This window comes from Dermacentor albipictus, chromosome 9 (genome assembly GCF_038994185.2).
Source record: "Dermacentor albipictus isolate Rhodes 1998 colony chromosome 9, USDA_Dalb.pri_finalv2, whole genome shotgun sequence".
Taxonomy (NCBI): Eukaryota; Metazoa; Arthropoda; class Arachnida; order Ixodida; family Ixodidae; genus Dermacentor; species Dermacentor albipictus.
This window is the reverse complement of record NC_091829.1, coordinates 30,969,389-30,993,234: the sequence shown is the minus strand read 5'-3', so window position 1 is coordinate 30,993,234 and position 23,846 is coordinate 30,969,389. Positions and strand designations below refer to the sequence as shown.

At 46.6% G+C, this 23,846-nt stretch overlaps 2 protein-coding genes and 1 non-coding gene across 3 annotated transcripts in view; 1 reads left to right on the top strand and 2 right to left on the bottom strand.

Moving 5' to 3' along the window:
* The window catches only part of mRF1 (mitochondrial translation release factor 1), a 38,997-nt gene that overhangs the window by 1,077 nt on the left and 14,074 nt on the right, over positions 1–23,846 (top strand). The gene's annotated exons all lie outside the window — the stretch shown is intronic.
* On the bottom strand, positions 248–16,318 carry LOC135912705 (uncharacterized). Its single transcript, XM_065445221.1, has 4 exons — positions 16,018–16,318; positions 11,881–11,967; positions 1,285–1,439; positions 248–679 (listed from the first exon to the last, which is right to left on the bottom strand). Exons 1-4 carry the CDS (start codon positions 16,175–16,177, stop codon positions 584–586), a joined length of 498 nt encoding a protein of 165 aa, XP_065301293.1. The 5' UTR covers positions 16,178–16,318; the 3' UTR covers positions 248–583.
* TRNAA-UGC (transfer RNA alanine (anticodon UGC)) lies at positions 7,231–7,302 on the bottom strand. Its single transcript has one exon. It is a non-coding gene; the product is annotated as a tRNA-Ala (tRNA).

Below are 23,846 nucleotides of genomic sequence, written 5' to 3'. Positions count from 1 at the left end.
GGTTTTTTTCGTGACCGAATTGCTGCGCCGATGGCGGTACCAGGTGACTCGATAAACTTCGTATCATATTCGGACACTTATGTCTCGTGCAGGCGAAGTGCTGCGAAGGTTTCATGGTTGTCTTTTTGCAGACAATACCTAATCATTTTTTGTTCAGTAATAAAAAAGGTTATGGGATATATGTGACATGTGATATGTGATGCATTTCCATGTCACCCATGTGAAAAGAGCTAGCCGACACCGAATGTTGGTGCCAACGTCTCCTTATTTATTCATCTCTTTAAAAACAAGTAACCAACCTCGTCCAGACGTTGCCAGAGCCAGCGACGCCTCCGGAAGTTAGTGGGAGAATTTCACGATGGGGTCGCCACCAGTCCCCCCGCTTTTCGGTTGTTGAGCTTCAGCTGCACGCAACATTGATCTAATTCTAGGTACACTGGTAGTGTGACCTATCAGTCTAGAGTTCCCTTTGTGTTTTCTTTAATGTCCCTATAAGAAGCCGTCGAGGCTGCCCGCAGACATGGTTCTTTCCCTCAGGCATTGACCTGTTCGGCGTGTACAGTTGCAGTTTCCTGTGCGCCTGCTACTTCCCTGGAACCGGAGCTTCGTACATAGTGTAGTACGGTACGCGGCCACCTTTTCTGAACGGCAGAGTTTGGTACAGCAAGCTTTCCGATTCCTGCAAAGAAAACGGGAGCATTACTGAGTCACGCTAACGCAAGTGACCACGTCGCAGCAGAGAATTAGGCTTCTCCCAAGTGCAAATGGAATAATTCAAGGCATGGTATGTAATTATAGCCAGATACGGGACAGATTGTCTGTAATCTCTTCGAACGCCCACTTGTCCTTTTATCGATTCGAACGTCTGGCTATATATGAAGTTTGATTATTGTCTTCAGGCAACATTTAAGTCCCTCATTTGGTGTGCTATGCTAAGCAGACTTCCGGATAGGTTGTATTCCGAAAGTCTGCCCTTGCTAGTCGAAAAACGTGAAAGGCCACAATTACCCGGGCGTTCAGGGCAGACAATATCTCTAGACTTTAAAATAAAAACGTCGACAGCTTTTCTATAAGCTGTCTATATAAATGTGAGGGCTAAAGAGCGCTACCGTGTCATTACGGTGAATTTCAAAAGCAACGCATGCATAACAAAATAGGGCGCCCAAATAATTATTTCATGGCAATTAACTCTTGTTCTCTACATATTCGAACATTCTACAAAACTCTCCTCCAACCCTAGACTTTGCTTGCTAAGTCACAGATATTAGCTTACTGCGCACGTACCCTTTTTCGGTTTTCCCTGAGGCATCTCCACAGAGCAACCAAGCAGCAGAGCAGGACGATGAAAACAATCAGACCGACGGCCACCCCGATGCCTATGGCGGCGCCTCTGGTGAGCTTGTGGACGAACCCGAACGGGTTCAACGCACTCGCGGTACCTGCAGTCGTAAAAAGAAAGCGTCAGACGCTGTGGTTTATCAGCTTGGAATTCGAAGGCAGCCTTTCGTTCTGGTGAAGAATGATGAAGCGGGCAAGAAAGAGGGAAAGACGGAAAGGCGGGGAGGGTAACTAGACTTTGTCTGGTTTGCTGCCCTACACGTGGGCAGTGGTAGTGAAAGAGAGAGAGAGAGAAGCGACGAGTCTAGATCAGTCTTACAGTTAGGGTAATTGAGCAGAAATCTGACAAAGACGAGGAGAAGACAGAAGGAAGATAAATCGATGTGCTTGAAACGTTTGTTTTGCCGGTAGACCGGTTTTAAACTGATCCCCGTGACAAAACAAGAAAACGAGCGTGTAGATGTGCTGCTTCTGATGCCATCACTATCGCGCATTGATAAGGGTTTCTAAAAAGTCAGCTCTTTTTTCGGCCAAGGGTGCAAATGCACAGCTTACACTTTTTCTACCCTCGCGTGCTTCTTGCCTTTCTTTCGATAACTTCATCCCATTCCCTGCAGTGTACCATATAGGCGATCATGTGGTGACTATGAGGACAATGCGTGTCAATACACACTTTTCTCTCTGACGACTCAAATTTATGAGAAACGTGGGAATGTAAACATGGCAAACTCGAGACGAAAAAGAAACATCCCCGTTGTAACGTCGTATGAGCAATAAATGAACCATCACTGAATTACATTTCATTTTTTGACAGCATTATCGATGCCTGTGGGAGAGACCGTGACTGTCTAGCGCTCAGCTGACACCTGAACATATCTGAGCAATGTGGGGAAGGAGGCGCTGGCGCGTGGACTCTTATTCTTTATAATATTTGGCTCTTGGCGCAGTTTTGTTCTGCGCATGGGAATATATATAGAGAGCGATTAATTACTGTCAGGTTTGACGTTACAAATGTGCTGCTGTGAGTGGGAAAGCGCGCTATATAAGACGTCGAACCAATTTTGATCTGCCGGTGTTTCTAGGCCTTGCAGCTAAATATTTCAGTACATTCCTCACCACCTGCAGTTTATATTTTTTTTTTCATTTTAATTTCGCTTCTTTAAACAATGTTACGCCTTTGAGAATTTTGCGTTAAGTTAACGAGATTTATTGCTGTTCGAATCAGTAATTTACTATAAGAAGAAATAAGTAAACACGGCATCACGCTTAGTGCACGGTTTAGATGGTTTTTTTGGGCAGGTTAATTGACATACGGAAATAGGGCTTAGCATTTAAGAGACGAAGAAATGAAGATACCATTTCCACAATTTCAAGCGTGCAGGATAATATATCCTAGTCGGAAATGAGTTCTAAAATTTCCACAATTTAACGCTGTAGTGTCGCATTCAAAGTGCGCTATTTAAATCGTCGTAATCAGCAATGTAAATGACATACGAAGATATTTGATACAGAGACAGTCGATGAGCCAAAGGTTATAGTAGTATCTTGTTTTCGTGGCATAATTGTAATATACAACTTTGTTTGCCGAAAAATAAAAAGTCGCGCTTAGCCCGATGGCGAAGCATCTATAGCGATAGCAAATCAGTAGGATTAGAATAGTATTAGTATACTATCCTAATAATTAGGATAGCAAATTAGCAAGATAGCTTTATGGGCCGTATAAACTAGTAAACATTCGCTTACTAACTAAATTAACAAGCGATGTGTCACGCGTACACGAGCAAACATGAACACATCTCGCTGGATGACCGTAGAAATTCGCTATCAGAACGCTGGAGTAAGGAAACGCGGCAGCAGCAGCGAGCGAATTGACCTTCGTGCTGCCTCTCGCTTCAACGTGAACTATAAGCGGCGAACACAGCGCACGCGAAGCTATCAGCACCCGGCGCACTCTGTCTTCATGGTAGATCGCTTTATGATAGGGCCCAGGCGGCCGCCCCATCGCCGTAGTAGAACGCCCGCCTTTCCCATGGTGCCTTGCGCGCGACGTAAGACGGCGCGCTTCCTCCCCGCTTTCCTCCCTTGGACGATCGAGATTGAGCTGCCCTCGTCGGCTCGCCCTGGCATGTTTTCACTAGCACATAAAGTATACGGCTCGCGACGACGATGTTATCGCCGTTGGAATTTATATGGAACATCACGGCGACTGCATTAATGCGCCTGGAGTGTCCATATAATGGCTATCGCAATAATACTGATTTAGACGCATTTGGCCTTCAAGTTAAGCACGGCCATACGAACGCCGTCATCACTTTCTGCGTTGCTCCCAGACAAGCAGCTCTTCTCTGTCAGAAATAATTTGAAGTTTCGCAAAGGTCGCGAAGTGACATAAAAAGTTTTCCTAATTTATTTTATTTTTCATTTTCCGGGTGATAATCCGAAAATTTCGGGATGTCGCGGGTATATTCCACCGCACATGTCTCTGAGAGCCCCTCCCCACCCCATCTCATGCTATCGTCGAGACAGTCGCGATATTTAGGAGCTCCAACTGCTGAAACCGATCCCGTTAACTGCTCGCTTTTGAGACCAACCTAAAGTGGATTTGTGAACGAAAAAGTTGGCTTACAGTGCGGCTTTGAGGGGCAAGAAACTTGCACAATCACTGCAAGGATTCAATTTAGCTCAATCTCCAGCCACATTTTTGCGAGCCAAAGGAAATTTTTGGGGTTCATTAATTCAACCGTTTCGTCAGACGGACGCATAAGATACAGATGCCGACGTCGCACCGCATTCCAATGAACCTGCTTCATTGTACGTACGCAAGCGATCGCTAATGCCTTGTGAAATACTTGTACATGGTATGTTAAACTGTGTGCGCAACCGAGGTCATTTCACTATACGCCGGTATCGGTATAGTGTAGAGTCACTTCATTTGCCTGCGGTTTGCGAACGAGCAGTTTGCTTCCCATATATAGCATTTAATGTCATGTATATTCGCATATTTAGCTATATCTTAACTGAGTGTGTAGAAGCAGTTGGCAACCATGTAAGGAGGATAATGGCGGCTTAACGTAGCAGTGGCTGTTCCTTCGTCTGTCATAATTGTGTTGAATTCTGGGGTTTTCAGTGCCAAAGCCGCGATTTGATTATGAGGCACGCCGTACAGTGGGGGACTCCGGGTTGATTTTGACCACCAGGGTATCCTAACGTGCCCCCAATGCACGGGACACGGGCGTCCTTGCGTTTCACCCCCGTCGAAATGCGGCCGCCGCGGCCGGGATTTGATCCCGCGACCTCGTGCTTAGCAGTGCGACGCCATGGCCGCTAAGCCACCGCGGCGGGTCATAGTCTGCTATAATCGTGCCCATCTGGTCCAGTCAGTCCTTCAAGACACGACACGGCCCTCTTGACTTTAGGTTTGGACACCTGGCCTCAACGTCAGAGGCTGTGCGAAAGGTAGCTGAAAAGTGGCTCCCACTGACTGCATTAGACATGGCATTTTCTCGTCTACATTTTTGTTTGCATTAAACAAAGGTCCTACCCCTCGAGCCCTTGGCAAACGAAAAACATACTGGCAATCCTTAGAGCTCCTCAAACAGTTTACTGTAATAGCCATTTCTACGTATAGCACTTTCCGGTATCGCTCCCCATTTTGAGGATCTGGCCGTGACACAGAAAGTGGTGACACGGGAGCTGAACGTCGCGACGTTTTAGCACTTGCTGCGGCTCGTGGTAGTGAAAAGGGGGGGGGGGGCGACAGGAGGCTATAGAGAGGGCATGGACATGAATCACGGATGTCGCTAATGAGGGACTATCATCTCCTTGGCCTGCGGTGTGCGACACTCGACGAATGTTTGTACCCCAGTGGTTGTGCGTCTCGACACTATCAGGCGCTTCGCGCTCTTTTTACTTTCCTGAAGGAAACTAACGTTTGTAGCCTGTTTGTATTTTTCAACCGACGATACCTCAGACACTATTCTATTGTAACGTTCTGTAGTAGCGTGACTTGCAGTGACCGGCCCTATTGTGTGCGACCTGTGCTGTGTGTGACATGTGCTGCGTGTGTTCTCCTTCATGCTCGAGATTTGTCATCTTTCTTTTTATTTTCCTTTTCCTCCCGTTCTTCCTATCTTCCATTTCTGTGTTTCTGTCTCCACCTGTCTTAAGAGTAGGCAGGCGTTGTGCCCCTTCCGGTGGCAGTTGCCAGCCATGTGTATATATGTTTTCAAATAATAATAATGATAATAATAATGATGATGATGATTATGATTATGCCGAGAACGCGTTTTCTTCGGTTTCACAGGCCGCTCACTCCAAGCGCTATGCGGCTGCAGCTGGGGCATTTCTTCTGGCAGGTTTAGTACTTACAGCGGCCGACACTCTTAGAATAATATTCGTACAGAGGCATATAGTGACTGCCTCATTTGCCAACTCGTTTTATCTGTTGCAAACCTTATACAAGCCTCTTTCCAGCACGAGAGACGCGTAATCGAAGTGGATATGCAGCAAACGCTACAACTACACCTTGCCCAACCTTGGTGTTCTGTTTTTCTGCATGATGGTTTTTGGTAGGGCGTTATTGTCGCGATAGGGCGTTATTGTCGCGATGTACAATTTCTTTGACGACGCCGAGTTAAATCAGGCGGCGCATTCCTGAAAGCAACAGCTGTAGACAATCGGTTCGACAAATACAATGCGAAACATTCTGTATTCCTGAAAAAAAAAAAAACTCTTACGCACTCGCTGTTTCAATTCGTGTCCTTGAGACGACGGCTGTAAAGAGCGTCGCAAGGCGCTCGCGCAGACCCGTGACGTCGCAGCTCTTCTACGTTGGCTGTTGCTGTGATGACGCGTGATGCCCCACTGCGATGACGTACGCATGTCGTGTTTCGTGTATTCGGGCGTGTTCCAGTGATCGTGTTTTGAAACATTGCGCAGCGTGAAAGTGATTGACGCATATGCTGCGAGCATTTTAGCGACATAGAGAGAGAGAGAGAAAGAGAGATAGAGAGAGCGATGAAACAAAGAAAAGGCAGTCTGTAGGTTATAACCAGAACGAAAATTCGGTTTGCTAATCTGCACTGGAAAGGTGAGGGGAAGGGGGGAGGGGACGTAGAAAAGAATGAAATGGAGAGGGAGAAACAGAGCACGTACACACATTCACTGCTGTTCATAGAACAGGGTAACAGTTAACGCTTGTCAGTGGTAGTTTTTGTATACACTCTAAAACAAAAGTACACCCTTTGGGTTGTATCTTGCCACACAGCGATAATCGTAATCTGTCTTCTCCGCATTTCCTTTCTTTAACGCTGCGAGCCCGGTACTTTCCAGTAGCGAACGGCATGCGCGTTGTTTGCATGACATAGCATTTCCGACAGGAAAGCAGCGGGCGCGGCTTTTTCAAGAAAGGAAACGCAAGCAAGGCAGATGACGGCTATCGTTGTGTGGCAGATATACACCCCAAAGGGTGTACCTTTGTCTAAGAGTGTACAGTGCTTCACAAATGCGTATGGAACTGCACGTAAAGGTTAGGCCGTAGACATAACGCTACGCGGGCGCCTGAATGTCACAAGTTTCGGGGTGGAATTTTGAATGTTTTTGGCAAACTTCATGGAAGTTAAACATTTCAATTTTGAACCAAAGCGAATATTTTAGCCAGGAACAACTAGCCTTTATTTCTTTATCGTCCTAGTGGTCACAGCAAATGAGCAAACCCACCGGAGTTGTGCTGCAAAGCAGACTTCAGCGGATGCCGCCCTCTCGCTGGTACTCCCGCTGGCTTCACATTGTTCACCTCTCGTTAACCGTGCACGGAGACTTGAAAGGCCCCGGGTTATGTCATTTCCTCTGCCTTACAAAAAAAAAAAAAAAAAAGCTGAGAAAAAAAATGCGTGGAGGTGCCGGGGATCGAACCCGGGGCCTTTCACATGCAAAGCGAACGCTCTACCACTGAGCTACACCCCCGCACGGATAGCGCCTCTCCGTACGCACATGTGACCCGGATCGCGGCCGCTGCTTGTCTTGCAGGCAGTGGCGCAGCTAGGTCGTCTGGCACATGGGGCCCTTAGCTCTTCTGTCACCCTCCCCCACCCCCGGGTGTAGTTGAGGACGGCGAGGATATCGACAATTTTCGGGTGTCTTCAGACGTATATGACACCCCCCCACCCCCCTACTGGCCCCGTACACCTGGGGCCCACGGCCCGCCGGCCCCCCCCCTGTCGCTACGCCACTGCTTGCAGGTACAGTGGCTAGTACTTGCAGGTGATTCTTGGCTCGCATTTGCGTCGGCAGTACCATACGCGATAACGCCCACAGTCGCACATCGTTTCATGTACTGAAGCACACAAGTAACTGGAACGCCAATGCATTTATCTGTTAAGTTTGGGAATTTATATCTCTAAACTGGTGTCGTCCTGACAATTCGTTCCAAGTGGATCCGCCTTGCGAAGTCCCCTGCTAGAATTTGTAAATTGCAATATGGGTCATGAGATAATTAGCCCAAAAGTTAATTCGTGAATTGTTGTTAACTAGTCGATTTTGCATTTCAACTTTTTGCGCAAGTAGTGTCCGCCGCTTCGAGTAGACTGAACGGAAATGGTTTCCGCGGTCCATTTCGACCGTCCAAGTTTCCGTCCTCGGCGTTCAACTTTCATTAACTAGAATGGATCCATCTGCCACAGGCAACCTTTAAAAAAGTTTGAAAGTGTACGCTGAAGCACCCTGTATATCAGCAGGTAAGAGGGGTCAGAACACTACCCCCTCCCCCCCCCCCCCCCCCGCTTGCCGACGCTCCCCCTAGTTACATCCCTGGTTCTAGAAAATGTAAGTCCCAAATTTCATTGAGATCCGTGCTCCTCGAAAAAAAAAAAAAGAGAGTTCAAGTTGCCCCTTAAAGAATGCATATGCAATCAAAGTTAATGTGCAGTCATCCAGTGCGGCGAAGCCCAGCTGCAGCTGCGAGGCTATGTATATATCGTCAGCACCGCCTCCCTGATCACTTGACAGCAGAACAAAGCAGTACAGCTGTGCGCGCCTCTTTTTTATATACCTATACAGCTTTTTTTTTTTTTTCTGGTCACAGTACGCGCGAGGAATTGCGCACAAAATGCTTACCCGAGCTTATATTCAATTGCTTATCTGAGCCTATGTTAAGCGCTCAGAACGATTCTGAGCAGGACATAAACGCAAGCGCCATTATCGCGTTTTCAATACGCAAGCACCGACACCTGAATGCATTTGTCGAACCGAAAGCATTCCGCATGGGGAATGCGTTGATATATGCAGCGTCTGATAGATAGAGTAAACAGATATCCATTACGCGTGCACAGCGTAAGCGTTCTCCGAGCTAATCGGTACTTGCGAAAATGCTCCACTTGCTGTAGTCGGTGACAACCTGAGAATAAATATCCACGTGACGTCAACGACAAAAGTTTGCGGGCCGAGGGATCTCGGAAAACGTTCAATTTCCGAGCAGCCCGTAGACAGTAAAACCGAGCATCCCAGTGTTGTTCACATATACTGGTAGAGGCTGTAAATGCAAATAGTAGGCTGCGTCATGAGCTTTTTCATTCAGCTTTTTTGTGTTTCGTAAAATTTTGTTGTCCAACTCAAACACCATCTGCTTACATATATTTCCGTGACGTGAACCGACATTGCGAGTTTAAAACGGCGTTTTCCTCCGTGCAGATCGGCTTTTGTGTCACTGGTTTTTGGTTGGATCCTAAACGTCCTGACAAAATTTAAGCCTGATCCTGATATCACAGCTCAGTCAAAGATAAAAGTCTGACTTGAAACAACAAGCTTTTATTTTACGATTGGCCTAGCATTTACATTAGCAGACAAAGTCATTAAGCTGTGATTAGAATCCAGGTAGCTCGGCTCTCAGAGGTGAAGGGCGGGTGCGTTTTTGTAGATGGAGCTTTTTCTTGAGTTGTCATCGAGTATAAGTGGAACCTATGTGATTGAACGTCTTTGAGCGTTGGCTCTTCATTCGTTTGAACTTCTTGCCAATGAGACCGTGTGGAACAAATTTGCCAGAATGTTCCGCTTACTTCAACGGAACTTATGCCGGACGAGATTAATAGGAGTATACGAAGCTCCTTTAAGCGCCAGGTCCCGAAAATATGAAGGAGTGCATATTTTCCTTCCCCTTGTGTAGGGTACCAACCGGACGCTCATCGAGTCGACCTCCCTGCCTTTCTTTTTCTTGCTTTCTCTCTCTTTATCTAACTTCGAGTTTGTTTGTTTGTTTGTTTGTTTGTTTGTGTGTGTGTGTGTGTGTGTGTGTGTGTGTGTGTGTGTGTGTGTGTGTGTGTGTGTGTGTGTGTGTGTGTGTGTGTGTGTGTGTGTGTGTGTGTGTGTGTGTTTGTTTACATGCCCAAGTTAGACGCTGAAGAAACAACTGAATTCATTCGTAATTCAGACGCACAAACTGAAATTGACGAGTGTACCAAGAAGTTGAATTGCACTCCTGAAAGGTGAAACTGTAATATCGCGTGGTAGATTGGCACGTTGACGCATGCATCCTGTATTTTAACGTCAACTCGCGGCACTGTACTTTTCGTCACGTGAGACGAGACAGCGGTCCAGGTCAAATTAGCGTCAATTTTAACGTGTGCCTACGGTAACAGTGGGCTCAAATCGCTTTCAGTTCCCACCCTATATAACCGGGCTGAACCTGACTATAACGAACAAGCTTCTGCGCTAAAGATAGATATGTATCGGGTACATAAGCTCGCCTACAAAAAGTAAACGAAGGTTTGTGATGCGTTCGTTATATGCGGATATCACAAATAGAGAAAAGAAGCAATGAAGGAATACGTTTAGTGAAAGCAAAAATACGCTTAACAGACTGTAAATTTTTTCACTGTTCCTTAAAGTGTTCCCTATAGGATCACTGAGAATAGTGTTCTCGATACGCGGTATTCTGTTGACCTGCTCCAGACCGCTTCTCTCAATGCCGACACCGTAGCGGAGACAATGTGCGTGCTCTATCGAAAAACACCAATGTGCCGCATATCCAATAATTAATCCCGCATAAATATATGTGGGTCCCGTATGAAAACCCGTATGTTCTCATATATCACATACGCCATGTCTCATATGAATATATGAACATATAGGGATACTTCATAAATATCTGTATGTTCCCATATACCATATAGGGCATGTCCCATATGTAGCACGGGGCAAGTCCCATATGGTTATATACGAACGCATGGTGATTCCACATAAAAACCCCTATGGGTCATGTTCTTGTTTAACATATGAAGCAAGTTACATGAAATTATGTGAACGTATTGGGACACCACATAACTTCCGGTATGTTTTTATTGTCATATGGGGTAAGTCACATATGTGCTATTAGGAACACACGGCTTTTTAAAGGAGAGTTCCATAAGTTCACTTAAGATTTGCCCCATATGTTATGTGGGAGCACAATCGATTATATATGATATTATCCGATACGGGAATTTTGGGCTTTTTTCGAAGGGGGTTATAGTGTACAAACGGTCGCACGGGGGGGGGGGGGGAGGGGATGTTTCGAAAGTTTCAAAAGAGAAAGGTAAACGAGAGCGATGACAGCCAAGCCATCCAAGCGGACACCTGTCACTTCGTGACGGATATAGCAACAGCCGGTTGTTTTTTTTTTTCGAAGAAGCAGCGCCCCGTGTACGCAAAGGACGTTCTGGCAGCTCACGCAAAACGCGCTCTTGTAAACAGGAGAGTAGACATGTTTTGTATGTTCCATGCTTGTATGCGAGACTAAGGCATCGGCAGCCGTCGAACAAAAAGAGAAAATCGGGAGGACACGGAGCTTTAAAGTGGCGCAACAGAGACTCCACTGAGCCAGCTCGAACTGATATTGTAGCCTTTCTAAAGTGTGTTTTCGTTCGTTTCGCTATAAGCGGTTAATTGCGAGAGGAAAAAACGAAAATGCGAACTTTAAGTTTTTGAATTTCGCGCCGAACATCAGTTCACCTGCGCTGCAGTGTAGTGGTTCCACTTGTTTAGCAAGACGCCTTTTTATGCATTTGAGCCACAAAATAACTGTAACGACAGTGTAGTTGGTCGCAACCCTTGGAATGAATATCTCGAAATTAGTGTCATCCTCATAATTTGTTCGAAGTGGATGCGCCCTGCGAGATCGCCGACTACATTTCGTAAAACGCAGTATGTGCGGTAGAGTAATTAGTTAACACGTTAATACGTGTAATTTTTTTTAATTATTCGGATACATACATTTCGATTTCCCATAAGGGTAATGTCAGCCTCTTAGAAGAACCCAGCTCAAGGGCCAGAATTGTGCCTCGCGCCACAGACCATTTTTCAATCTTATGTTCAGTTTAAAAAGGAAACACCTTTGCATTCACCTTACATTCACTAAAACGTAGTGGCCGTGACGTGTTTCTGGCTCCGCAATCATTTCCGGCGCATGCAATGTGCCAAAACATAGCCTTTGAGATCCGCTTCTCTTACTGAGAGACAACCGTCTCTGGGGCGTTAATTTGGACACCGGCTACATTCGTGTTGTGTACTTGCCTTGCACTCCCGCGCTGATCACTGTAGTTGTGTTCTTCACTACGCCGAACACGATTTTCGGCGCTGCCACAGCCGTCGACGGGAGATCTGCAAATGAAGGCGGTGATTTAGAGAGGGTACTGGCACAATATTTTCGACTATTCCCGTAGGCTATTCCCAGACTAATCCCAGAAAAAAAAAATCATGACGGGCCTCGGAGCGGCGTTACTAATTTGTTACAGCAGCTTTTCTACAGCCAGCTTCAGTTTCGTCTCCAGGAGGATACTGTGTCGTGACGTCAGTATGACGTCACAGTATGTGTCGTGAGCTGGAGATTGGCGACCTCTTGACACTCGCTCCGGCTCGCTCGGTCGCCTCGTATGCTGCGACTGACTGTGAGGGCCTATGTTGTGTCAAAACCTCACAATGACCTGCTTCCACGCAGGGCATCGCATACTGGTCTTGGCGTAACGGCACAGTTTCCTCCTGGGAAACGAATTCATGAAAAGGCAACGCTGTTTGACGTCAGGAACTGAGGAGCCATCTTTGTCCCGTCTGCTTTGAAACGGTTCGAGACCACGTCGGACGTTTTCTCCGCGCGCTCTAACACCCAGCGTTGTTAGAGCACAGTTCAGCGTCGCCGCTGAATTGTGCCTATAATTTCTTCACTCGCGCGATTAAAAGCAGTAGCAAACCACAGTGATGCGCCGAGACGCACATGCAGAAACGAAGCGACGCGTGGCGGTCGTGACGTATTTCGAGCTCCTCCAATCACTTCCGGTGTTTGCCGCACAATAAAGCACGGCCTTCGAGACCGGCTTATGCTACCCGAGGTAGCCATTTCCGGGGGTGCCTATTCACTTCGTCACCACTCATTTTCGCCAGGCTGCTTGGCGGTTCAACTGCGGCATTAAAAATTGAAGTATAATTTTTTGCTGCACCGAATGAACTCAAATTTTGCCAGCTTGCTGTGGGATACGTAAGGTTTAACAAACATGCATAATTTAAGCTCAAAAGTCACTATTTTCTCTAGGATTCAGAGCTTTGAGACCGTCATTCAACGCAAAAGGAAAATTGTAGAAAATTTCATGTCATTGCCCTTTTAAGTGCTAGATAATTGACGCGTCACATTCCGCAAAGGCTGAGCGCAGTGGCGTCAAAAGTACTTCCTTCCCCAGGCCCCATTTGTCATAGTTTAATTGAAATTCGATACCCAAAGGTCCCGGATGCACCGATGCACCCAACATCAACCCAGAGAGGTGTTTGCACACGCTCTAAAAGCGTTCCTAATATTCCTAACAGAGTTATTAAAATGACAATTATGGGAGACCGCATTGCGACGTACCAGGTGACCTTATGTTAATGTTAACGCAGTGTTTTTAAACGCCTATGGCATATAGCGCATATCTCAGCATCGAGCTGTATTAATCGATCAGGTGAACATTACTTGCAAAATATATCGAGTACACTTCACTAAATAATAGATTTTTTTTTAAAGTAGATATTGAAACTTACGAGTTGCAGCCAGTGAGTTCACAAGCCACATCCATTTATTTTTTTTAATGTTTAACTTGCTCCATTTTTAAGATAAGCGCAGTCAAACTTTTGGTAAAAAGAATTAAAAATGTTCCAATTAGTTCTTCAGCAAGACGCTTTTTTTTTCGTTGACGGTTAAAAAATAATTGGAACACTAGTGCATTTCGACTCACACTGTGGAAACTATTGTCTCGAAATTTGTGTCATACTCCGAATTCGTTCCAAGTGGGTACATAAGCCTTGCGGATGCAATTGGCAAATTGTAACATGTAGCACAAAGCAAATAGTTAGGAAAAGTCAGTTAGCGATAGTCTGTTACTTATTTCATTATGCATTTCGATTTCTCGACCGAGTAATGTCCGCCTCTTTAAGTAATCCAGCTCAAGGACTAGCATTGTCCTATCGCCACAGCCGATTTTTTTTTTTTTTTTGAAGTTCTGTATAAAAAGAAACACCCGAGACACATACTGTATTCTACTGCAAGGGGGAGCTATCCCTTCTCTTGCCTTCTTTTTTCTCTCTGTCTTTCTCCCGTGCAGGGTAGCCAACTAGTTGTCGGCCTGCTTAATATTTATATGAAGCGCGGCTTCAATGAAGTGATTACTGAAATGCTATACACAACTAAATGCGGTGCATACAATTGCGTTTATTTACATCCTGTGCGACTTATAATCCCATGCAATTTTTATTCCCATGCGCCGCTTGAATCACGACTTTAACCTCATTGTGTTTTCTTGCCTCACCCCTTTTTTGATCGACATGTTTCAGTTTTTGTGATATTCAGGTATGCTTCCTGTATTCCTAGATTACACAATGCCTCTATGACTGCTGGTATCTCTACTGAATCGAATGCCTTTTCGTCATCTATGAAAGCCATATAGAAAGGTTGGTCGTTTTACGATAGAATTGACCTCATTATGACAATGGAAGTGGCATACGTGTCAAAGAGCCGTTCTACACGGCGCCACGGTTTCACGAAGTCCACCAGGAATTGTTTAAAAATAGACAAAGGTAACGTAACTAAACGATTTCTTTTGCATTGCTTTTACGGCAGAGTCGTACATTTGAAAATGGAATAATGTATTGGTTAGAGTGTAATTATCAAAATTAGAATAATCAACTTTCTAACCAAAAGAACTATAGTGCGACTGATTCCAATGCAAGACTTGGAACTCGTCGAAGAGACCTTCACCGTTTCCAGAAATGATATTTAATGGTGATGCTTATACCAGGAGCATTTTGAAACAGCGATTTAGAGTAACTACGCACCCAGAAATATCCCGTAAAAGATAACAGTTAGTAAGAGGTAGTAACTGCATGCTGCAGTTACTAGAAGAGAGAGTGATGGCGAGAAAGCTCTTTATTGCAAGTATTGAAATTTAAAAATATATGCTGGCAGAGGATATCTGCTGGCTTATAAGACTACATGCATCTCTGCGTAGGGAAGAGGATCAGGGACAGAGAGGTGCCAGCATTAAGGAGAAGGGCGGGGAAAGGACAAAAAAACAACTTCGCGCAGAAACTCCTCTGGCAATTGTCTAAGTATGTGTAATCATCGTGCCACTTGCTCATCTCCGCGCAGCCCGGTGTCATTATCAACGTTATGAAACTTCATAAGAACTTCACTTTGGTTATAGTTGGTGTTTACTGCACATCACATTGACCACAAACAAATACGGGGACCGCGGAAACAACCGCCCGTGTCGTTTTTGCGTCCTCTTCCGCTGTCCCCGTCTTCATTTGCGGCCAATACGATATGTTACGAAACTTGATCGGACCAGTATAAAACTACAGCGCTGCGGCGACACCAACTGGTGCTGACGGCGGCACAAGGTGAATTGATGAGGCAAGCAAACTACTTGCAGCTGGCGGAGCCAAGTGCGCTGGTGACGTTTCGATCGGTATGGGCCGTTATCGCTCTTTAGCGCCGTATCCATCCGCGTGGAACAGTTATCAACCGTGAGCAACTGCAAACGGCGGTGGCTGCGTACGGCGCAGCCTTCGGGGGCTCCTGTCTTGTCTTGCCCTGTCTTGTCTTGTCTTGAACACTCTGTCTTGAAACCCTGTCTTGAAAGCGATCTGCCATGGGGACGTGATGCGCCCAGTGCTGATAGCTTCGTGCGCGTTGTGTTCTCGCCGCTTAGTTTGCGTTGAAGCGAGAGGCAACACGAAGGTCAATTCGCTCGCTGCTGCGGTTCCTATCTTGAAAGCAATCGTCTAACGTTACGGATGGACGGACGGACGTTTTTCCTCCTTGAGTATATAGGCTTAGAAAATGCTTACGCATTCAAAAAGAAAATGCTAGAAAATATACGAGCATGGTATGTAGAGAACGAGAAGAAAGGGGGTTAACCGAGGGGACCGAGGTGAGACAAATGTGATGATATTGCTGCAAGCAGGCTATAGAGCTTGTCAATTAGGCGAAAGTCTTCGAATAGCGTGACTTTTCCTTTGGGAATGCAATGTTATGTAGTCTTTGGGAGTGAAACTTTACACGTAAACGCATTTTCTTTGCTGTCAAGGTTCTTACAGAGGCCGATTGTCTGCGCACCTACTCCTTGATGTACTTTTTTCCTCGAAATATTTCAGGGACCGTGTTAGTTAATTCTCTAAGAGACTTACTGACAACAGTTTCGGCAACGGGAGTGACGACGTAGTCTCTCGTTGCTGTCAGGACAGATGCTGGTGCCGAGGCCACGGTGCGAGTGAGCGCATTATCCGTCAGAGTCGATGCTGCGTGTTGCACCGTCTCCAGAGCGCTTCTCGCTAATGCGAACACCATCCCTACACGCAGCTCGGTATTCTTCCGTCGCCACTTCGCCAAGCAAGTCCAAGACACAAAAATAGGAAACCGAACTTCTTCGTTTCGCTCGAACGACGAACGCGAACAAATTTCGTGGTCCCTCCCAACTCGAAACGACGAAGAAACGTCGGTACAGACGCAAACGGTTTCTCTTTGTCTTCTTTTTTTTTCTTTTTTTTCCCTCGAGAATCGGTTTTCTCGTTGAACTGGACGATCGATCGATCACGGGAAAGCCGTCATGGTCAAGCGGCATTGTTTGAAAGCGCGCTCGCTTGAACAATGGCAGCACGTTTCTTTTAAAGGGAAGCATAACAAGAAGCACAAAGGTAAGTATGAGGAGTGTCGTAGCAGCTCTGTAGGCGGGGCCTGCAACTACAGCGCGTCGGCGTGCGTCACCCGACAGATGCGATATTTAGCAATTCATTTTGTTTGCTCGCTACCCGAACCTTACATACTGTGTACTCCCTGCCTTACCTACAGGGCGTACACCCAATTTTCAATGTTCTCGTGACCGAGCGACTTCTGCTCTTAACACGGCCGTAGAGAAGTGGTCGTCGTAGTCATTGCACACGACCGTAATTATCGCCAATTTAAGTTCATGCACCTTAAGAATCAGAAGGCTCTTTTCCAGAGAAATCCGCCTGTGTACACCTCTGTGCTGTGTGAGCCAAGCGTTCAAGATCTCATACGGTAGTCTACTCTGTTTATCTCCTGTAACTACAACCGTTATGCAACCTCTGTAACGACTGTTCCTTTTCTTTAATATTCAGCTAGCTACTTACAAAGAAAACGAGTCTTATCTATGCACACATGAGCTTTGCGCGATCGTTTAATTAGGACAGTGACAATACGTTTGATAAACTCGAGGAGGTCAAAGAAAATGTAGTACAAAAAACTGCAGTGGAGAAGGCGTCCTAGTGGGAAAGTGAAGCCGGATCACTGCCATCTTACGAGGGACACGAAAACAAATAAATAAACAAATAAAAATTCACAGGGTCTCTTACGTTATTTCTAAGACGACTTGAAAGCGAAAGCCCAAGTGCCGATGCATTGAAGACGCACACATGGCGCGTACACATCCCGCTTAATTCGCTTCGTCTACTTCGCTTAGTCATCCCTCTTAATTCGCTTACTAATCCTCTTAATTCGCTTACTAATCCTCTTAATTCAGTTACTCATCCTCTCAATGTCGCTTAGTCGCCCACCTTAATTTCAAAGCTCGAGGGCTCGACTCCCACCCAAGGTCGTGGGTTCGGGTACCTTAGGTAACTGTATATTGATGAACTGCACGTGCCCTAACTAACTTCGCCTTAATTATACCGCCAAAGACCGAGGCTTCGACGCCGACCAGATGTCGTAGGTTCGAGTCCCTTATAACTCTATCTTAATCAACTGCGTTTGAATTCGCCTTCATTAACACCAAAGGTCGTGCGTTTGACTCCCACCAAAGGTCAAGGGTTCGTAGCGTTTTTGTACCTTTCGTGTCGACGACGCGTTTTCGCTCAAGGTCGACTGACCGATGAGACATAATAAGGCTTACGCCTTAATAAATAAATAAAAGGTTAGCGTGTAGTGGAGAAATGAGAGAGAAAAGAGAACACTTGTAGCGCAAACGCTGTACTTTGTAACGGTACATTTCATTTCTCAGAGGGACCTCTGCCCACCGCCAAGCTGTAGACGGTGTCAGGATTGGGGGCTTAATCCCATCGTCCGTGGTCCTTTGCCAAGATTGGAGTACGGCATGAATTCGAAGGTAGCTGGCCCATGCCGTCGTCCAACTTATTTGCGCTGAGATCGTTGAAGAAGTGAAGAACTGTTTCTCAACGAGAACGAGGAAAAGGGTTTATTTACAGAAACTAAATCAGTCTAACATGACTGCTTGAGAAAAAGAGTATTAGTCCAACAGGACTGCATGAGAGAAGTGACTCAGTCTAACATGACTGCTCAAGAGAAGTGTGTCCTCAGCATTCGCACAACCACAGTTTTTATACACTCGATCCGCCGGTCCTACGACGCGGCGACTCTTCGTTTTCACATCACCAACTCGCAGCTGCTCTGAAGATCAGTTTACGTACACAAAGGCAACCGCACGGGGTGCCGTTCCGGGAAACTATCGTTGCCGATCGAGCGTCGCTCATTGTTCCGAGCCACTCCGAACCGTGAGAAGCACAAAAATACGTCGTCCCCACGGCAGCTTGACCAGGCGTGTCAAATCAGCTCCGCGTTGGGGAACTCCGGAATCATTGTCCACACACCGAACTCGTCCCGTCACAATGTCGATGGAGCTGGAGGAAGGAAGCGGGTTCCAGCGCAAAGGCCGCTTCTTTGAACGCCTCCCAGCTGCAGCGACGGAGAGGGAGAGGTGCGCGTCTTGCACCCCTTGTCGTAATCGGGTGGCAAGGTGGCAATCTTGTTGCGCAACTCGCCATTCTTGACAGCGCCTCCATGGCCCGAAAAGTCTCGACTGTCTAGCGCTGACAACCGCTAGGCAGGAAGAGAACGGCTCCTGGTCAGGGGGGGATTGATGTCTTGGCTCGCAGCGACCACTTGTGCATTGATGTCACCGCCCCAAAACATCCAACAAGGACAGGCAACTGCAAAATGAACCCCACAACACGGCTCTGCGCCGAGATGACGTGCATTGGCTCTCACTTTAGACTCGCTAGGCTTCAAAAAAAAACAACAACAACATAAGTGCAGAAACAAAAAAAACATGCTGCATTTCACTATGCCAATTTCTGAAGCAAATTCCTGCTGACAAATTCAGCAATCATGGGGGGAATCCTGCTAAATGAGAGCGGATCTTCTCCGCTTAATAAAATTAACACTAGTAACCCTAAAATTTAGGCGGGACCCCCAAACGCAGAATTCAAATTAGCCTGCTCAAACCATCCGCATTGCTATGCAACTTTCCCTTCTTATATCTAACGGAGAAGTTGTACTCTTGGAGAGTGAGGCTCCATCGGAGCAAGCGGCCGTTTTTGTGTGACATTTGATTGAGCCACGTCAGAGGACAGTGGTCGGTCTCGAAGATGAACTTCGCTCCGTACAAGTAACACGACAACTTCTGGGCGGCCCAAACCAAACAAGCGCATTCCTTCTCTGAAGCGCTGTAGGCTTCCTCTCTTACATTTAGTTTACGGCTGGCGTAGAGGATAGGATGCTCCTCGTTATCGTCGCCGACCTGACTAAGTACCACGCCCATACCTCTGTCGCTTGCGTCGCATTGAACTATGAATTCCTTTGTGTAGTCTGGCGCGCGAAGCACAGGGCGAGAAACCAATAGCCTTTTCAAACTTTGGAAAGCGTTCTCTTTGTCCTTATCCCAGTGTACGTTACTCGGTGCTCCCTTTCGGAGGGCGTCTGTTAATGGACTTGCCAATTGCGAGTAATTCGGAATGTACCGTTGATAGTACCCCACAAGTCCCAAAAATGAACGAACGTCCGTTTTCGTGCGCGGCTGAGAAAAATCTCCAATCGTCGCTATTTTCAGCTCAGCCGGCCGTCTCATGCCCTGACCAACAACATGGCCCAGATAAGTAACCTGCGAACAACCAAACCTACACTTTTCCGCTTTCCTCTTTAAGTCAACTTTAAACGTACGAAGCCTCGCATTCTTGTCGTAATAGACTTTGGCGTTCATTTGAGCTATTGCCGTGTTCTTTCCGACTAATTTCTGGGTTGCGCTTAGCAGCTCCAGTAAATTTAGCACGTATTCAACCAATGTTGGACTCTCCCCTCTTTCCTCCCACATCTCTCTTAACATTCTCAGTGGAGAACGGAGTGTCCTCCCATACACTAGTTCTGCTGGTGAGAACCCTGTCGCCTCATGTGGAACCGTTCGCAAAGCAAACAAAGTTGCCGGAAGACAGTTCTCCCAGTCCTCCTTGTGCTCGTAACAGAGCGCACGCAAAACTCGCTTAAGCACCGAATGCCACCTCTCTACACTGTTTGACTGAGGGTGATAGACAGAACTGTGTATTAACTTTACCCCGCACTTTTGCAAGAATGTGGAAGTCAGTGCGCTCGTGAATACTGACCCTTGATCTGCCTGAATTTCGGCTGGAAACCCAACTCGTGCAAACACTGTCAAAAGCGCGTCTACTACTTCGGTGGAGGTGAGCTCTTTCAAAGGGATTGCTTCTGGAAACTTGGTAGCCGGACACAGCATGGTAAACAAGTACCTGTAGCCTGATTTTGTTTTTGGAAGAGGCCCTACCGTGTCTATTACAAGTCGTCTGAAAGGCTCTGTTATTAAGGGCACTACCTTCAGTGGAGCTTTCCAAGTCTCTCCTGGTTTACCAGAACGCTGGCAGGCGTCGCATGATCTTACAAAGTTCTCTACATCTTTGAAACAGCCAGGCCAGTAGTATTCCACAAGCAATCTTTCCTTTGATTTGTTTATGCCTAGGTGGCCGGACCACCCATTTCCATGACAAAGACTCAAAAGGTCCTCCCTATACTTAGTAGGTATGACTAGCTGATCTAAAATCCTACCCTTTCGATCTCTGTAATGCCGATACAACAATCCTCCTTTCTCATGTATCGTTACGTTGCGCCTAGCAATGCCTTCTTTAGCTGTGTCACGTAATTTAGCTAAGCTCTCATCATTCTTTTGCTCAGCTGCCAGTGACTCTCTATCCACGCGTAAGAGTTGATCAAAGTTCTTTGAGGCCGGTGATAATAACGACCCTGTCTCGCTTGTGAGCGCGTCTGCATGCTCTTCCTGCAGGCTAGAACTCTGACACTCTAGTGCTACACTCTCATTGAGCTGGTCAACTGGCAGGCTCTCCTCAACTGTTCTTTTGTCCCTCGGGCCTAGCTCGGATTCGGGTACTGAAGTTATTCCCTTTTCTGCTTCCGCTGGAGGAGCTTGAGCATTTTCAGCCGAAAGCGCCGCGATCTTACGAGCTTGGCCTCGGGTCAATGCCTGTACTATGCCCTCTCCCAGTTTGAGCCCTCTGTCACGCAGTAACTGATTCGAACGATTCGAAAAGATGTAGGGATACTGCAGTGACAAAAATTTGGAAACTGCAGCCTCAGTCTCTAGCTCCCCGAATGGTCCACTGATTTTGACTTTGGCCATGGGCAGACACACGCTGTGTTCTTCTACAACCTGTTTTATCCATGCTACTTCTCCGGTGAAGTCATCTACCATCACGTAAGACGGATGGACAATGTCCAGCGTGGCGGCACTGTCTCTTAGCACTCGGCATGGTTTTCCATTAACTTGCAGGTCGTGGAGATATGGACTTAAAAGTTCCATATTCTCATCTTTTTCCTCCACGTAGGAAAAAACTACGCTAGACTTCTCGCAGTTTACAGCTATATGTCCCCGTTTGTGGCATTTGTAACAGCGAATTGGTCTAAAAGATCCGAACTTTCTTTTCTGTTCTTGTGCGGTTTCTCCGTTAAGTTTCTCCTCGCTCTTTTCTGCGGGCTTTTCCGCCATGTCTACAGGCTTCGATCGTCTAGTTTGCGCACCCCTTTTGAACGGAAATGGTTTCCGCGGTCCATTTCGACCGTCCCAGTTTCCCTCCTCGGCGTTCAACTTTCTACGGGTTGCGTACTCTTCGGCTAATTCAGCCGCCCTTTCCACAGTGTTTACATTACCTCTGTCTTGCACCCACAGTTTCACAGCTTGGGGGATGGTTTTGTAAAACTGCTCTAGACACATGCATTCAATGATCATGTCTCTGCTGTCGTACGCTTCCGCGCTTTTAAGCCACTCGACTAGGTTGGCCTTTAAGCTATATGCAAACTCCGGATAGCCCTCGCTATCTTTCTTGCCTGTGCTCCTAAACCTTTGCCGAAAAGCTTCGGCTGAAAGGCGGTATTTCTTCAGGAGACTAGCCTTAACTTTTGCATAATCATATGCATCCTGCACACTCAGTCTGGCGATTACTTCCGCCGCCTCACACGGCAACATAGACAGCAACCGCTGTGGCCATGTACTCGGGCCGAAGTTCATCTTCTCGCAAGTCCTTTCAAAATTGCTTAGGAACAAGCCTATGTCGGTCCCGACCTCAAATGGCTTTCCATGCGGCTTTCCATGCGGTACCTGTCCATGCGGTACGATTCTGCCTCACTTGATCGACCCAGAGCGCCTTCACTTCCTTGAGGCAACTCCAAACGTTTGCTTTCAAGTTCAAGTTGCATTTTCCTTAACTAAAACTCGCGATCTTTATCGCGTTCCTCTCTCTCTCGGTTTTCTCTGTCCCGTTCTTCTCTTTCTTTTTCCCGTTTCTCTCTCTTTTTGAGAAGTTCCAATCCCATTTCAATATCTTGCTCACTGGCCTGATTGGAAATTAGCTCCAATAATTCCGATTTGAGCATTTCCTTGCGTACATCTAGGCCCAGTTCCTCACCAACAATCAACAACTCGTCTCTCAGCAGTGTCCTTAACTCCATGACTGCTGCTTTACTGCCTTGATTCTGCTCTCTAAATCTAGCTAGGAAAACACAACCTAGCTAACACACAACAATCTAGCTTCCCTACTGTTCTAAACAGAACAACCACAAAATGAAGCCTAGAGAGTCAAAGCAAAAACCAAGCACTCACCGCAGATACAGCACCAGGTCGCAAAGTCCATCTCACCGCTGTCAGCCAGTTGTCAGGATTGGGGGCTCAATCCCTTCGTCCGTGGTCCTTTGCCAAGATTGGAGTACGGCATGAATTCGAAGGTAGCTGGCCCATGCCGTCGTCCAACTTATTTGCGCTGAGATCGTTGAAGAAGTGAAGAACTGTTTCTCAACGAGAACGAGGAAAAGGGTTTATTTACAGAAACTAAATCAGTCTAACATGACTGCTTGAGAAAAAGAGTATTAGTCCAACAGGACTGCATGAGAGAAGTGACTCAGTCTAACATGACTGCTCAAGAGAAGTGTGTCCTCAGCATTCGCACAACCACAGTTTTTATACACTCGATCCGCCGGTCCTACGACGCGGCGACTCTTCGTTTTCACATCACCAACTCGCAGCTGCTCTGAAGATCAGTTTACGTACACAAAGGCAACCGCACGGGGTGCCGTTCCGGGAAACTATCGTTGCCGATCGAGCGTCGCTCATTGTTCCGAGCCACTCCGAACCGTGAGAAGCACAAAAATACGTCGTCCCCACGGCAGCTTGACCAGGCGTGTCAAATCAGCTCCGCGTTGGGGAACTCCGGAATCATTGTCCACACACCGAACTCGTCCCGTCACAATGTCGATGGGGCTGGAGGAAGGAAGCGGGTTCCAGCGCAAAGGCCGCTTCTTTGAACGCCTCCCAGCTGCAGCGACGGAGAGGGAGAGGTGCGCGTCTTGCACCCCTTGTCGTAATCGGGTGGCAAGGTGGCAATCTTGTTGCGCAACTCGCCATTCTTGACAACGGCTACAGGTTCAAAGGAGCGAAACAACCTAATCTAGACACCTCGCTGGAAATATCAGTGGGGTTGCCTTTAATATATGTGCACATTTTTTTTTATTCATAAACGTCTTTCTCTCTCTCTCTTTCTCTCTCTCTCTTCTCATTTTCATATCATCCGAGAATCTGATACGACTGATAAAGGTGGCGTTCGAGCCAATGATGAAGTGATAAAAAAATCGAAAAATGAAAATTTTGAGAAGTCATATCACTGTACGGCGTAGCGCCCGTTCTGAACTGCCT